At 35.2% G+C, this 13,372-nt stretch overlaps 1 protein-coding gene across 3 annotated transcripts; it reads right to left on the bottom strand.

The window, feature by feature from the left end:
- Positions 1–1,138: 1,138 nt before the first annotated feature.
- On the bottom strand, positions 1,139–2,970 carry LOC140983549 (bidirectional sugar transporter SWEET1-like). Of its 3 annotated transcripts, none has more exons than XM_073450635.1 (6): positions 2,827–2,969; positions 2,709–2,745; positions 2,489–2,584; positions 2,101–2,383; positions 1,825–1,944; positions 1,139–1,416 (listed from the first exon to the last, which is right to left on the bottom strand). In XM_073450635.1, the coding sequence occupies exons 1-6, from the start codon at positions 2,867–2,869 to the stop codon at positions 1,306–1,308; spliced, it is 690 nt and encodes a 229-aa protein (XP_073306736.1). In that variant the 5' UTR covers positions 2,870–2,969; the 3' UTR covers positions 1,139–1,305. The 3 variants fall into 3 exon arrangements, with proteins under 3 accessions (XP_073306736.1, XP_073306737.1, XP_073306738.1); XM_073450636.1 differs by having other exon boundaries at positions 2,489–2,609; positions 2,827–2,954; XM_073450637.1 differs by lacking the exon at positions 2,489–2,584 and having other exon boundaries at positions 2,827–2,970.
- Positions 2,971–13,372: the final 10,402 nt, after the last annotated feature.

The following is a 13,372-nucleotide window of genomic DNA, read 5'->3' as shown; positions in this document are numbered from 1 at the left end:
ATAAACAATATATAATTTATAAAGTAAAACATGTGAAAATTAAAAATACTACTTAGGGCATCCACAACGGTGGATATTATCCAAGCCATGTCATCCAAATATCTTCTCTATTGAAATATTCATCATTGCACACCATTGATTTGTGTGCTACAACAATACCCGGTTACAAATTTGTAACTGGATATTGTAATTTTTTTTAATTTTTTGAAACAAGCGTGATTGAGACGCGCTTGTTTTCTGTGTCGAGTTTTTTTTTTGGGACGAGATGGGTAGAGCTTCTTTTTTTTTTTGGGTCGGGTCTGGGTCGAGGTGAAGAGCTTGAGTCTTGACCCAAGCTCTTTAGTGAAGAGCTTGGGTCGAGACCCAAGATATTCACCTCGACCCAAGCTCTTCACTTTAGGAAGAGCTTGGGTATTGTGAAGAGCAAGAGACCCAAGCCTCGACCCAAGATATTCACCTCGACCCAAGCTCTTCACTTTGGGAAGAGCTTGGGTATTGTGAAGAGCAAGAGACCCAAGCTCTTCACTCCGAGACAAGAGCTTGGGTGGGTCGAGCTGAAGCTCAGTTTTTTTTTTTTTTTTTTTTTTTTCATTTTTTTATTATTTATTTAATTATATTTTATTATTATGTGAAATATAAATGGACAATTGAATGGAATATGCACAACGTTTTTTTCTCAGATCAATACAAATATAATACTAAATAATAGATGAAAGTAATTAAAGTGGTTAAATGATTTTATTTAAATGAAAATAAAATATTAATTAAAGTGACAGTGATACCCATAAATATTTGGTTGGTGTGATATTTGATTGTGAAATATGAGATATTTGAGTAGATAAATATTTGATTGATGATGTAGATTATGAGGTCCACAAATATTTGAAGGAAATATTTTTCTTATTGTGGATGACCTAATATTGGTCTCTTCCTCCGCACAGGTTTTGTGCGAAGGTCTCACGGATTTATATCAATGAGAATGATCGACCTATCCATTATTATTACGAAAAGTAATACTTTTGATATAAAAAGTAATATTTTTTCATGAGTTGAGTCGATTAGGATCTCACAAAATTATTTGTAAGACGGTCTCATAAGAGATTTTGTGTTTGTCAATAAAAAATATCTCTAAATTCTGAATACGCTTTGTATTAGTTTCTCACCTAGAAAAATTCAAACAAAAACAAGAAAAATGAAAAAAAATAAAAATAAAAAACCAGTATATTTTTATACACTGTTGTTTGATTTAATTACGCTTATACGCGCGGATTTTAAAAATAAAATTAAGAATAATTATTTGATTGCTTATGCTTGGATGGTAATTATCTTGCTGTTTTCACCTAATTTGGTATTGCGGTAAGTTGCATACAAAATCAGCTGCATCGTTCCTAATAAGCACCCAAATCCATTTGGCACCTGCAATTAATTTGTCATTAATAAATAAATATCGTTAACTAATTAATCTCCATTTATATTACTAAATTTATATTCAGCTTGCTTTTGATTTATTGAACTGGGCCTTCTTTCCATCTTAAATTGGCTGTAAGGATATCTCGGTCCACCATGTAAAGTAAAAAGTTCTCTAAAGCTGAAAAAACCCATTTTTTTGGTTGAATTTGTGTTGAAAAAAATTCCAATTTTTTCAAAAAAAAAAACTTGAAATTTGGGTTTAATGAAGTATTTTTAAACAAAATCCTTGTATATTGGCCAAATTGACTTTATTTTTCTTATTTATATTTTGACATGTTTAGATTATCTAACAAAATTTGGATACAAGAAACGCATGCGTTCGGGCTATTAATAAAAAGGAAACAAACAACTCACAAATAGAAAAACGTCCTTTCCAATAAGTCCGTAGATAAACCAAGAAGTGCCGCAAAAGAAAACGAAGAGCGACAAGAGGAAGGGCATATATTCCACGCTCTTGGTTTTTATCACCATCCTCTGCACAATTAAAACAAAATCAGCATTTTATTCTTAATTAGTCCCTAATCTTATTATGAATTTGATTAAAAATTTACATATATAAAGTAAGAATATGATTATTTAATTTAGCCAGAATTTGCTAGTTCATTAAAGATTGATATATCTTATTCTTACCATGACTGATAAAGGTGAAGCATACATTATTATGGAGAAAATGGTGGCAGCAAAACCACAGAGGTTCTTCCTTTTTTTGGCGTCGTGAATGGAGAAGACCGAAACCAAAGCGACAACTGAGAACACAGAGAGAATACAGCACAACATCCCTAAAATCTTGGCCTCCTCCTTCTTGGGTGCAAATACAAGGAATATCAACACATATATCGACTCTATCGCGGCTCCAGTGCCGTTGATCGCAGACACTAAGAAGTTGTTTTTTGATATGAAAGGAAGCCCATACCTGCAGAATGCATATATACGTGCATGATTAGTATAGCCAGAATTTTGATTTGTGTATAGATAAACAGAAACTAAGAAAACGAATAAAGAAACATATATATTTTACCAAGTTGAGAGTAAGCAGTTGAGTAAAGTCATGACATAAGGAATGCCGGAGAATTGCTCGGTTGATCTTTTCGTGAAGATCCTCTTAAATGTCACTCTATCATGCATATTTTTATCAAAACCTTTTGTTTACCTCAAAAACATTAAAAAATTTATGCAGCAACTGAGGAATATAAAGATTAAAACATTATTAACTCTCCAAATCCAAATAACTTTCTTACACGGGTGACAGGAAGAGAAACAATCCAGTAGCATTCCCTGTAGTAAAACATAATTGTTTAAATTAAAGAAAGCATAGCTTAGAAATAATAAAAACGATCAGAAATTTGAAAAACACACCAAAAACTCCAAACACCAAATGCAGGGCCTTATCTTTACTCATCCTATCATTAATATTTTCAAGAAAAGATAAGCTGATTTCTTGAACAAGCTGGTCACAGCTGTGGTGATCGATGATAAGATTTACAAGGGGTAAGGATTAAAGGGGCACTTAAATATATAGAAAAAAAAATCATAAGTACCCCCAACTTTTAATTTAATTCGCATTGAATGTACCAGATTATGCCCAAATCGAAACATATCTCCATAATCTCATTGAGTAAAGAAAGAGACGTGAAATTATACCATGCATTAGTACGTCAGAAAACGCGTAAAGTCGCTGTTTAGGTTTTCGCAATTTATAGTAAATGATTTTTGCGTGAAGAGCTGTAATGGAGCACCGTCCGGAATTCTTTTAGCAACTTTCCAGCTAAGATAAAAGGAGTCTAAATATTATATCCTTTAGCTTCCCACCTTCCGACAATAGTCAAATTCTAATGCATTAGGATTTTTATAAATCCCCCCTAATTTTGATGCGAATTCATTTATGATCTTTTGGTCCTAAATATATATGCATTTGCAATAATCGAAACAATATAAAAACCAATTCATGTCATTCTATTGTTAATTATATATAATTCGATCAATTGGTTACCATGAAAATTAATCTTGTTTATTGTGTTTGATACTTCATTTCACAATTTCACTTAGTTATTGAACATGAACAATGTAGTTTTCGCCTTAATTATATGTTTATCTTTTTATAATTTTAGCCTGATCTATGATGTCAACCTTGTGTGTTGGCACTGTATTTTTAAAATTTTTTTGGGTAATTTTAATATTTTTCATTGCGATTGTTGATATGCACTATATATACATTTGAGCATCACGTTAGCGTCACATTAGCATTTAACACCACGTCAAAAAAGGCCCTTTTTTTTGTAAACAAAGTTCAAAGATAACATAATAATTAGATTGAAATTTAACACATGAAATACCAACTATTAGAGTAGGTGTCCGGCAAGCCAACTTGTGACTGGGCTTTTATTGATTCTAACGTAAAACAATCTTTATTTTAATAATATTTTACAATTTTATTCGATAATGACATTATACTTTATCTGTATACCCATGCAAGCTGCATAGATAAAGTCTTTGAATATACAATATGTACCACGAGGTTTACGTCGCAACGCATGATCATGAAACTCATTAGGAAGTGTACCTTATATTCTAAATAGGTTCCTATTCGAATCAGTCGTTTAAAACAAAGATAAAGGTCGCTCGAGCTCGAGACTAACATCTGTGATGTAAAAGCCATGTTTCATTGGCAAGGCCATGAAGATATCCATTCACACGGATGAGTGATCATATGATGCTGTACTGAACAACCCTCCATCGAACTATCCAAGTGGTTCTCACTTATCGAGTGGAATAGTCCGCAGTTATGGTTGTACATCATTAGTCCTTTGACTCGGGACAATGTAGGGGTTATACGTACTAGCATGCACTTTGATCCGTTTACCGACTCCATCGAAGGTCATCAGGTGGCGAGGTTGTGTGTAGTTTTGAATTATGTAGGAACAAATGCATTGTACGGGTGAAGATATCTTATATGATTTGATGAGTTAATAGTGCAAGGAGTCTTTGGCCAGAGCAAGAAATGTAATTTAGGGAAATGTGTTTTCCTAGTTGCACATATCATGCCACTATTAGTACTCAAAGATAAATCATATCGTTATCGAATTCATATGTAACTTTCGATATGCTAATGGTTGCAGATTCGATCGGGATATTGATAAGTGCAATTTGTGCACTTGAGTTATCCTTATAATTCGTATAGATTGTTAGTTTTCTTGGGCGAAATTATGCGTTTTGTGTTATTTTTGATGTGCTTGCAGGAATCTAGGTAAGGCTATTACATGGGCGTAAAAAGGGACGAAATTGGCGCTTAGAAGAAAATTGTGAGCATGGCCCAGCTCTGAAGTCAGTGAGACCCGCGCATATGCGCGAGTCAGAGGCGTGCATATGCGCGCAAGAAACATGCGACACACAAAACAAAATAGAAGGACCCGCGCATATGCGCAATTCACAAAGCAAAACAAAAGGACCCGCGCATATGCGCCACTCAGGGCGCGCATATGCGCGTGCGAAGGAATGTTGAAGGCAACAAAACAGAGGATTCCGCGCATATGCGCGCGAGAGAAGACTGCCCAACACAGAAGGACCCGCACATATGCGCGAGTTTATGGCGCGCGACGCGAATGGCAGATTCTTTAGGTTTCATCGTTGGCTTATTGCCTATTTAGCATTAAAAAAAAAAGAATAATTCAAAATTGTTTTTACATTGTCTTCAAATTTTAAAAAATATTTAAAAATATTTGAGACTGAAGCAGGATTTCCCCTAAAGCTATATTAGATCAAATTAAATTTATGTTGATTTTAACACGGAAATTTATGGAATAACCAATTTGGTCAAATTTTTTTAACATCTAGGATTAATTTCGAACAGCTATTGAGATCGAATCAAGATAGTGGCCAAACATCTTAGTTTACAATCCTGAACACTCCATTTTCAGTATAGGTGCTAGGTTTACATATTAGTACCGAACTAAAATTAAATAATTAACAGTCATTGTTCGTCTTTTTGTCATGAAAGTTGGATTCACTAGTTCCTTTTATCTTTCAAACTATGGGTGATCATAGCTTGTTTTAATTAGTGTTTTCATTATCGGATATATGAATTAAACAGTCTAATTTTAAAAAAATGGTTTAACAGGTCAAACAAATTCAACCTGATGGTAGAACCGGAAAAATGTTGTATCATAAAAAATAATAATATAATATATTAAATAAAGTATTTAAAATTTTAAAGATTTAAAATGTGCATATAAACAATAAAAAATATATTTATCAAAGTTTAAAATATAAACAAAATACATATGATCAAATATATTATATCTATATTTTTTAACAAAAAAATAAATCAAAATAAGCTCTAATAGTACTAAAATAATATTTTTACAAAGTTCAAATCCAAATATATATATATATAGATATTTATAACTAAAAATAAAATTTAAAATATAAGAAATAATTTTTTTAAGGAATATAAGAAAATTTTCAAATTCTAAAAATAAATGAAAAATGGTTTGACCAGTCAGACCAATTTTTAACCGATTCATGACGGTCCGACCAATTTGGCTATAAAAACAATTATTAGCCTTGGTCGGACCGGATCCAGTCCGATTTTAAAAACACTAGTTTTAATGGAATGATGGCTATGTGGATATATCCTTTACGGAATTGTTATCCCAAAGTCAATAAGATATGAAATTGAGATTGGAAATATAAAAGACAAAGCCGAAATATTATGTGGGAAGGCTTAGAATGTTGTGGAAGATGTTAGGTCTAGAAGCTTCCAAGACAACCAACACAGTATGGAAACTTAGAGGAAGGTCTAAATTATTCTTATATTTTGTTGATTGTAAATGTGTAAGAAGATCTTGAATACTCTATTGTGTAGAGTTCTAGATATACTAGAATAATCTAGAGTACTGCATGAGAAGTATATATTTGAGTATGACTTCAATCGTAACTTAAGAAATAAACAATTCAATCTTCCAACATCAGCACGCCATGAAGAATTTTAAACGAATATTTAGTTGTTATTTATTTCATGGTCGGACCATGATAAATTGCCTAGACATTGTAGTTCACAAGCTAAACAAGAAAATGTTCTTTGTCGTTACCATTATCCAAAATAAAAAAAAATGAACGAGCGTATCGTTGTAAGATTTTTAAAACTCTTGTAAGACCTCAGACCAGCAATAACATGCCTATGTTTCGCATATCATATTACCTCATCGAAAGTTATTACTTTGAATGATCTGATACTATGTCTTTTTTCTTATAAAAAATAATTATTAAATTAATAATTATTTATTACAACAAAATTACATTAATAGATAACCTTTTATCAAATTGTGTCAATCGATCTCTCAACTTTGGATTGGTTCACATTAACATTGATTTCATCCATAATGGATGATAAAAGATATGATAGACAGGCATTTTAGTTCCGTGATCACCAAAGACATTTTCTTAACTTTATAGCATCGATTAAATATGAGTGAGTCATGTGAACATTATAAAAAGATCTTGCACATCAAAATAATATGAGTTTTCATCGTCAATAGAAATACCCAAAATTCATAAAAGCATCTCTAACTATACAATTGAGGAGACATGTCCTCAAGCACGGACCATTTTTGGGTTACGGACGAGATAAAAATCTAGTTAAGAACTCAAATTCTAAAACTTCAAGATTCTCTTCTAGTATTTTATTGTATAATGTCATGCTCGCTATCAACCAAAATACAAGTGATGTTAAAAAAAAAAAAGAAACTAAAGCAGCGATACCGGAAATGTCACATTCAAATTAGTTGTACCTGAATTGTATTCTATGTATTTTTTTCAAGAAAAATCAATGAAAGAAAGAGAATGTTCAGACTCGAGAAATTTCATCCAATAACCTTTGAAGTTCATTATTAAACATGAAATCAGTATTGTTCAAGATTATTGCTAAATTTTGGATATTATATTAATATTTTCATCAATATCAACAAATATTGTATCTTTTGATCAATATTCTTTATAAATATTGATACATTTAGATATTACATCTTTTTTTGGGAACATTTATAGACATTTGATCTCATATCAGATTTGTAACGATCATGGGCCGTAAGCTGATCGTTAGTATAAAAGACGCATTTTTTCTGTAACGATCATGGGCAGTAGTTCGATCCAACATGAGTCTCAACTCATACTTATGCACCATTATTACTCATGGGCCGTAGGCTGGTACAACATAAGACATAGTCCATGTCCATGTATCGTCATTCATAGTATATCACACCGATGAAAAGTGATTTATTTCGTCTCTCTCAACACCCGAACACAAGACCTCCAGACTTAAGTACCTAGATTCCTAAAGTGTTGGTACCAATTAGGCTAGTAGCACATTAAGGTGGTACGTGTAACATTATTACTCGTCGTACAAATTTGGTTATAAATATAACATTATTACTCGTTGTCATTCCTGCGTGAGGTACGTCGTTCTTTGCTTACTATTCCATGAGACTCGATCCTCCGGATCTCATATATTTTTCCTCTACGGTCACGGGCGGAGCCACAATTATATCCGGGTGGTCCAATTTTTTTTAAAAAAATTTATATGTAAATTTTGTATAATTTTGAAATAATATGATATTAGCTCGGGTAGATCAATTTAAAATATTAAAAGATTGTAGAATTTAAAATTCTAGACTGGACAGAGCCATATTTCTGGCTTCGCCACTGTCTACTGTCGAGATGCAGATTTGGGGAAAGAAGGTAGTTGCCACAAATTTTTTCTTACTATTTAGTTGTTAGTTGGGATCGACACTATATTATATCAAATGTACATATATCATGTTTGGACATGACCTTCGAAAAGTAAACTTTGTTTAAATTTGTTGACAAAGGTGTGATAAAGTGAGGAAATGCTTTGCTTCAAGTGTATTGAATTGATTTCATTGATTACGAAATAATACATTCGTCAATCTATTTATACAAAGAATTAACAAATAAAAAAAAGAATGGTAACAAGAGTTTGTTATGCTGTTGGGATCAAAGTCTATCCAAAAGACTCTTCTAGAATCCTACACGTGTCATCCTTCTGTTGCTTAACTTCCCCCCTCAAGGTCAGCGTGGGGTTAAGTATAACGCTGAGCTTGGCCCGAAAACGAGTAAAGGAGACTGTTGAGAGAGGCTTTGTAAGAACATCTGCTACTTGATCACAAGAGGGTACATGTCGGACAGCAACCTGATTTAAGATGACTTTTTCTCTGAGAAAGAATAAGTCAAGTTCAAAGTGTTTGGTTCTTGAATGCAATACTGGATTTGCACTAAGGGCTATAGTACTTAAATTATCACACCATATAACCGGGACATCAGTGGAGCCAATATGTAGTTCAGACAGAATGGATTTAAGCCAAAGGAGTTCAGCTGTAGCATTTGCTAAACTTCAGTATTCAGCTTCTGTGCTTGAGCGAGAAACAACAGGTTGTTTCTTGGAACTCCACGAGATTGGCGAGTTGCCAAGGTACCAGCAAAAGCCAGACGTGGATCGCCTATCATCAATGTCATTGCCCCAGTCCACATCAGAATATCCTGTTAAAGTAAGTCTAGAGCCTGCAGTAAGATGTATGCCATAATTCAATGTACCATGAAGATATCGAAGGATTCTCTTGACAGCCTTCCAGTGCAAGTGAAGGGGGTTATGCATGAACTGACACACTTTATTCACACTATAAGCAATGTCGGGTCTTGTGAATGTTAAGTATTGAAGTGCACCAACTGTACTTCGATATAAAGTCACATCTTCAAAGGAATCCCCTTCTTTAGTTGATAGTCTAAGAGAGAAACCATAGGAGTGGGAAGAGGCTTGGCTTTGTGCATCTTAGTCTTAATAAGCAAATCTTGAATATACTTTGCTTGAGAAAGAAACAGACTGTCCCGAGTTGGCCGAGAGACTTCAATGCCGAGGAAATAAGAGAGATCACCAAGATGTTTCATCGAAAATTGAGAATTCAAACTATGAATGAGCTCTTGAATCTCTGTATCATTACTTCCTGTGACAATAATATCATCAACATATACCAGAATGTAAATAAATGAGGAGGAATGAAGCCGAACAAATAAAGAGGAATCGGCTTTTGAGGCATGGAAACCAATGCGCTGGAGAGTGGTTGTAAGGTTGTCAAACCAAGCACGAGGGGCTTGTTTTAATCCATAAATGGCTTTATGCAACCTGCAAACCAATGATACATTTTCCTTTTGTTGTTCAAAGCCTGGAGGTTGTTGCATGTGAATGATTTCAGGAAGATTCCCATGAAGAAAAGTATTATTAACATCCAACTGTTGTATGCTCCAGCCTTTAGTAAGAGCAATGGTAAGGACCAATCTGATTGTAGTTGGTTTCACAACAGGACTGAAAGTTTCGGAGTAATCCAAACCAGCAGTTTGTGAATATCCCTTAGCAACAAGACGAGCTTTGTAACGAGCTATAGAGCCATCAGGATGTTTCTTCAGTTTATATACCCATTTACAGCCAACAATGGGAGTGTTGGGAGGTACAGAAACCAATGACCAGCTGTTGTTGCTGAGTAAAGCACGGTAATCATCTTGCATTGCCTGTTTCCACTCGCTGTGAAGTAAAGCTTCTTGAAATGTTGTTGGTTCAGTAGCAGTAGAGTGATGAATATGATATGCTTTGGGTTTAAAAACTCCAGCCTTAGATCTTGTAAGCATGGGATGAGTATTTGCAAGTAATGGATCTAATGTTGTACCTGTATCACATTCAGGAGCATAGGAAGGTATTGAAGTACCTGTATCACATACAGGAGCAGATGAAGATATGGCAGATGAAGAACTAGAGGAACTCGAGTGATGATAACCAGAGGAAGGGGTGGCTATGGGATAGGAGGGACTGGAATTAGTAGGGACTTGTATGGGAGGAACAGGAAGAAATGATTGAGGATAAACAAATGAAGAAGGAAGTGGAGTGATGGATGATGAAGAGGCAGATGATGGATGCCGAAAAGAAAGAAAGGGAAAAGAACATTCATCAAACTTCACATGTCTGGAAATATAGATACGTCCATCACTACTCAAGCATTTATATCCTTTATGCTTGGTGCTGTAGCCAAGAAAAGTACATGCTTTAGAGCGAAAGGCAAGTTTGTGAGGGTTATACACTCGGAGATACGGGAAACACAAGCAACCAAAGACACGAAGAAATGAGTAATCAGGATTAATGTTAAATAACTTCCGAATTGGAGTTTGACCATGTAATCGAGAGGAGGGTAGTCTATTAATTAAATAGACTGCCGTGGAGAAGGCATCATCCCAATAGGTAAGAGGCATATGAGCATGAGCAAGTAAAGAAAGACCAGTGTCTACAATGTGTCTATGTTTTCGTTCCACGACACCATTTTGTTGGGAAGTATATGGACAAGACACACGGTGATCTATTCCGAATTTTTGGAAGAAAGAAACTAATGAGCGATATTCCCCACCCCAATCGGTTTGAAGAGCTTTGATTTTGTGATTGCATTGCAACTCAACATTAGTTTTAAACCTTTGAAAAACTTGAAACACCTCAGATTTATGTTTGAGGAAAAAAATCCAAGTATATCGACTAAAGGCATCAACAAAACTAACATAGTATTGAAACTCATTGGTAGAAACATTATAAGCTGGTCCCCAAACGTCCGAGAAAATGAGTTGAAGTGGTGTAGAGTAGACTGTGTAAGAATCAGGAAATGGAAGCCTATGATTTTTACCCAACTCACAAGCAGAACAAAGAGCAACCTTATCATTTCTTTGAAATGGAACATTACAACTATTTAAGACTTGCTTTACAGTAGGAAACATGGGGTGACCCAACCTATAATGCCATCTAGCTAATGTGGATGATGCCACTTGAGGAGTGCTTTGTGCATGTTGCACTTGATTTAAAGGAGAATTAAGACTGAGGCAGGATGCTGACTTGGGTGAGGGACGATCAAGTTTGCCAAGATGAAATCTGTATAATCCTTCATGTAGAGTGCCTTTGAGAAGCTGGACCTTGGTTGCTAGATCCTTCACAACACAGAATTGTGGGCGAAATTCAAAGAAGACATAATTGTCTTGAGCAAATTTGCTTACACTAACAAGATTTTTGGTAAGCTGAGGAACACAAAGCAGGTTATTCAAATGATATGTGCGAGAGTTTCTATTTGAACAAGAGTGAAAGCGTGAAGCACCTATATGTAAAATAGGTAAACCAGATCCATTACCAACGTATACTTTACCTTCACCTGTGTGCTCAGACCCAATAGTAAGATTAGCAAGATCGTTCGTGACGTGGTGGGATGCTCCAGAATCAGGAAACCACCCATCTTCATTGAGCATCTCTGGTTGCTTCATGGCTACTGCAACAGAAGGAGAGTAGGATTGTCCAGAGTAGGGTTGTCCACTATTCTGATTCGAAGATGGCTGGAAGAAGGGACATGCACCTCTGTGTTGTGGAATGAAGTCCTTGTCAAATCGATAGTAGCATTTTTCCGCAACATGTCCTGAGTAACCACATATTTGACAAGTTGGACGATTGTTGTTGTTCCAATTCTTTTTGCAGCCTCTAAATGTACGGCCACGGCCACGACCCCGAGAGAAGAAACCTTGAGTCTGATTATGACGTCCTTTTGACTGAGAGAATGTAGTAGCATTGATGTTGGGAGTGCTTCCATCAGTATTAGTTGTGTAGGATTCAATGCGTGCCTCATGAGCCATAAGTAATGCACTAACATCTGCAGGTAAGAGGGCCTCAGCTCTTGAGGTAATATGAACCACAACGGCTTCGTATTCAATGCCGACACCTCCTAGAGCATATAATACGTGATCATCATCAGAGATTGAATGACCACATGCCGCAAGTAAATCAACATAGCCTTTTATTTTGCTAAGAAAGTCTTTCATGCTAAGACTTCCTTTCTTTAGTGTTTGCAGTTGAAATTTGTACTGCATCACACGAGCCTTAGATCTGGTGGCGAAGAGGTGTGTGACGCGTGACCGGAGCTGAGCAGAGGTTGTACATCCAATCATTTGAGCTTGAATACTTTCTGCCATTGAACCAAGCAAGAAGGAGAAAAGCAGTTGATCTTGTCGGCACCACACGATATAGAGTGGATTTAAAGTTTCCGTCATATCTTCTGCAATGAGATGTTTTTCTGGAAATGGTGTTTCTTCAGTGAGCAAATATTCAAGGCCTAGACCATTAATTCCAGAAGAGATTTGCAGCTGCCAAAGGAGAAAATTATCATCGCCTAATTTTACATGAGTAATTTGGTTGGATGGATTGACAAGTATGAGATTTGGGTTAGTGTTGAAATTGTTTGGAGAGATGGCCTCCGCCATTGGTACGGCTCTGATACCAAGTGAGGAAATGCTTTGCTTCAAGTGTATTGAATTGATTTCATTGATTACGAAATAATACATTCGTCAATCTATTTATACAAAGAATTAACAAATAAAAAAAAGAATGGTAACAAGAGTTTGTTATGCTGTTGGGATCAAAGTCTATCCAAAAGACTCTTCTAGAATCCTACACGTGTCATCCTTCTGTTGCTTAACTGATAAGCATCAAGGAAGTGATTGTCCATACCCTGCATGGGTGACACGGTTAGATGTTGATGAGGTGGAACTCGTCAGGGATGCAGCAAAACTAACCTTATATGTCTACAGTAGAAAGAAGTTAATAGACAAATTATTTAATATTAAAACAGTTTGATTATTGAATAGGCATAATAATTTTGTTTCGCATGTTTTTGGGTTGGTTGCAGCAAAAAAATTTCAATCTCGAGAGAGGAGATTGTCAAGCTCAACACTGTAAACGCATATTTATGCATGACATTTGGGGCAAAGAATTCTGAAAACGATGAGTGCTGTTTTTTGCTGTGTGTTGTTCATAGATTGACTGATA

Source organism: Primulina huaijiensis, chromosome 8 (genome assembly GCF_012295235.1).
Source record: "Primulina huaijiensis isolate GDHJ02 chromosome 8, ASM1229523v2, whole genome shotgun sequence".
NCBI lineage: Eukaryota > Viridiplantae > Streptophyta > Magnoliopsida > Lamiales > Gesneriaceae > Primulina > Primulina huaijiensis.
This window is presented reverse-complemented; position numbering and strand designations above follow the sequence as displayed.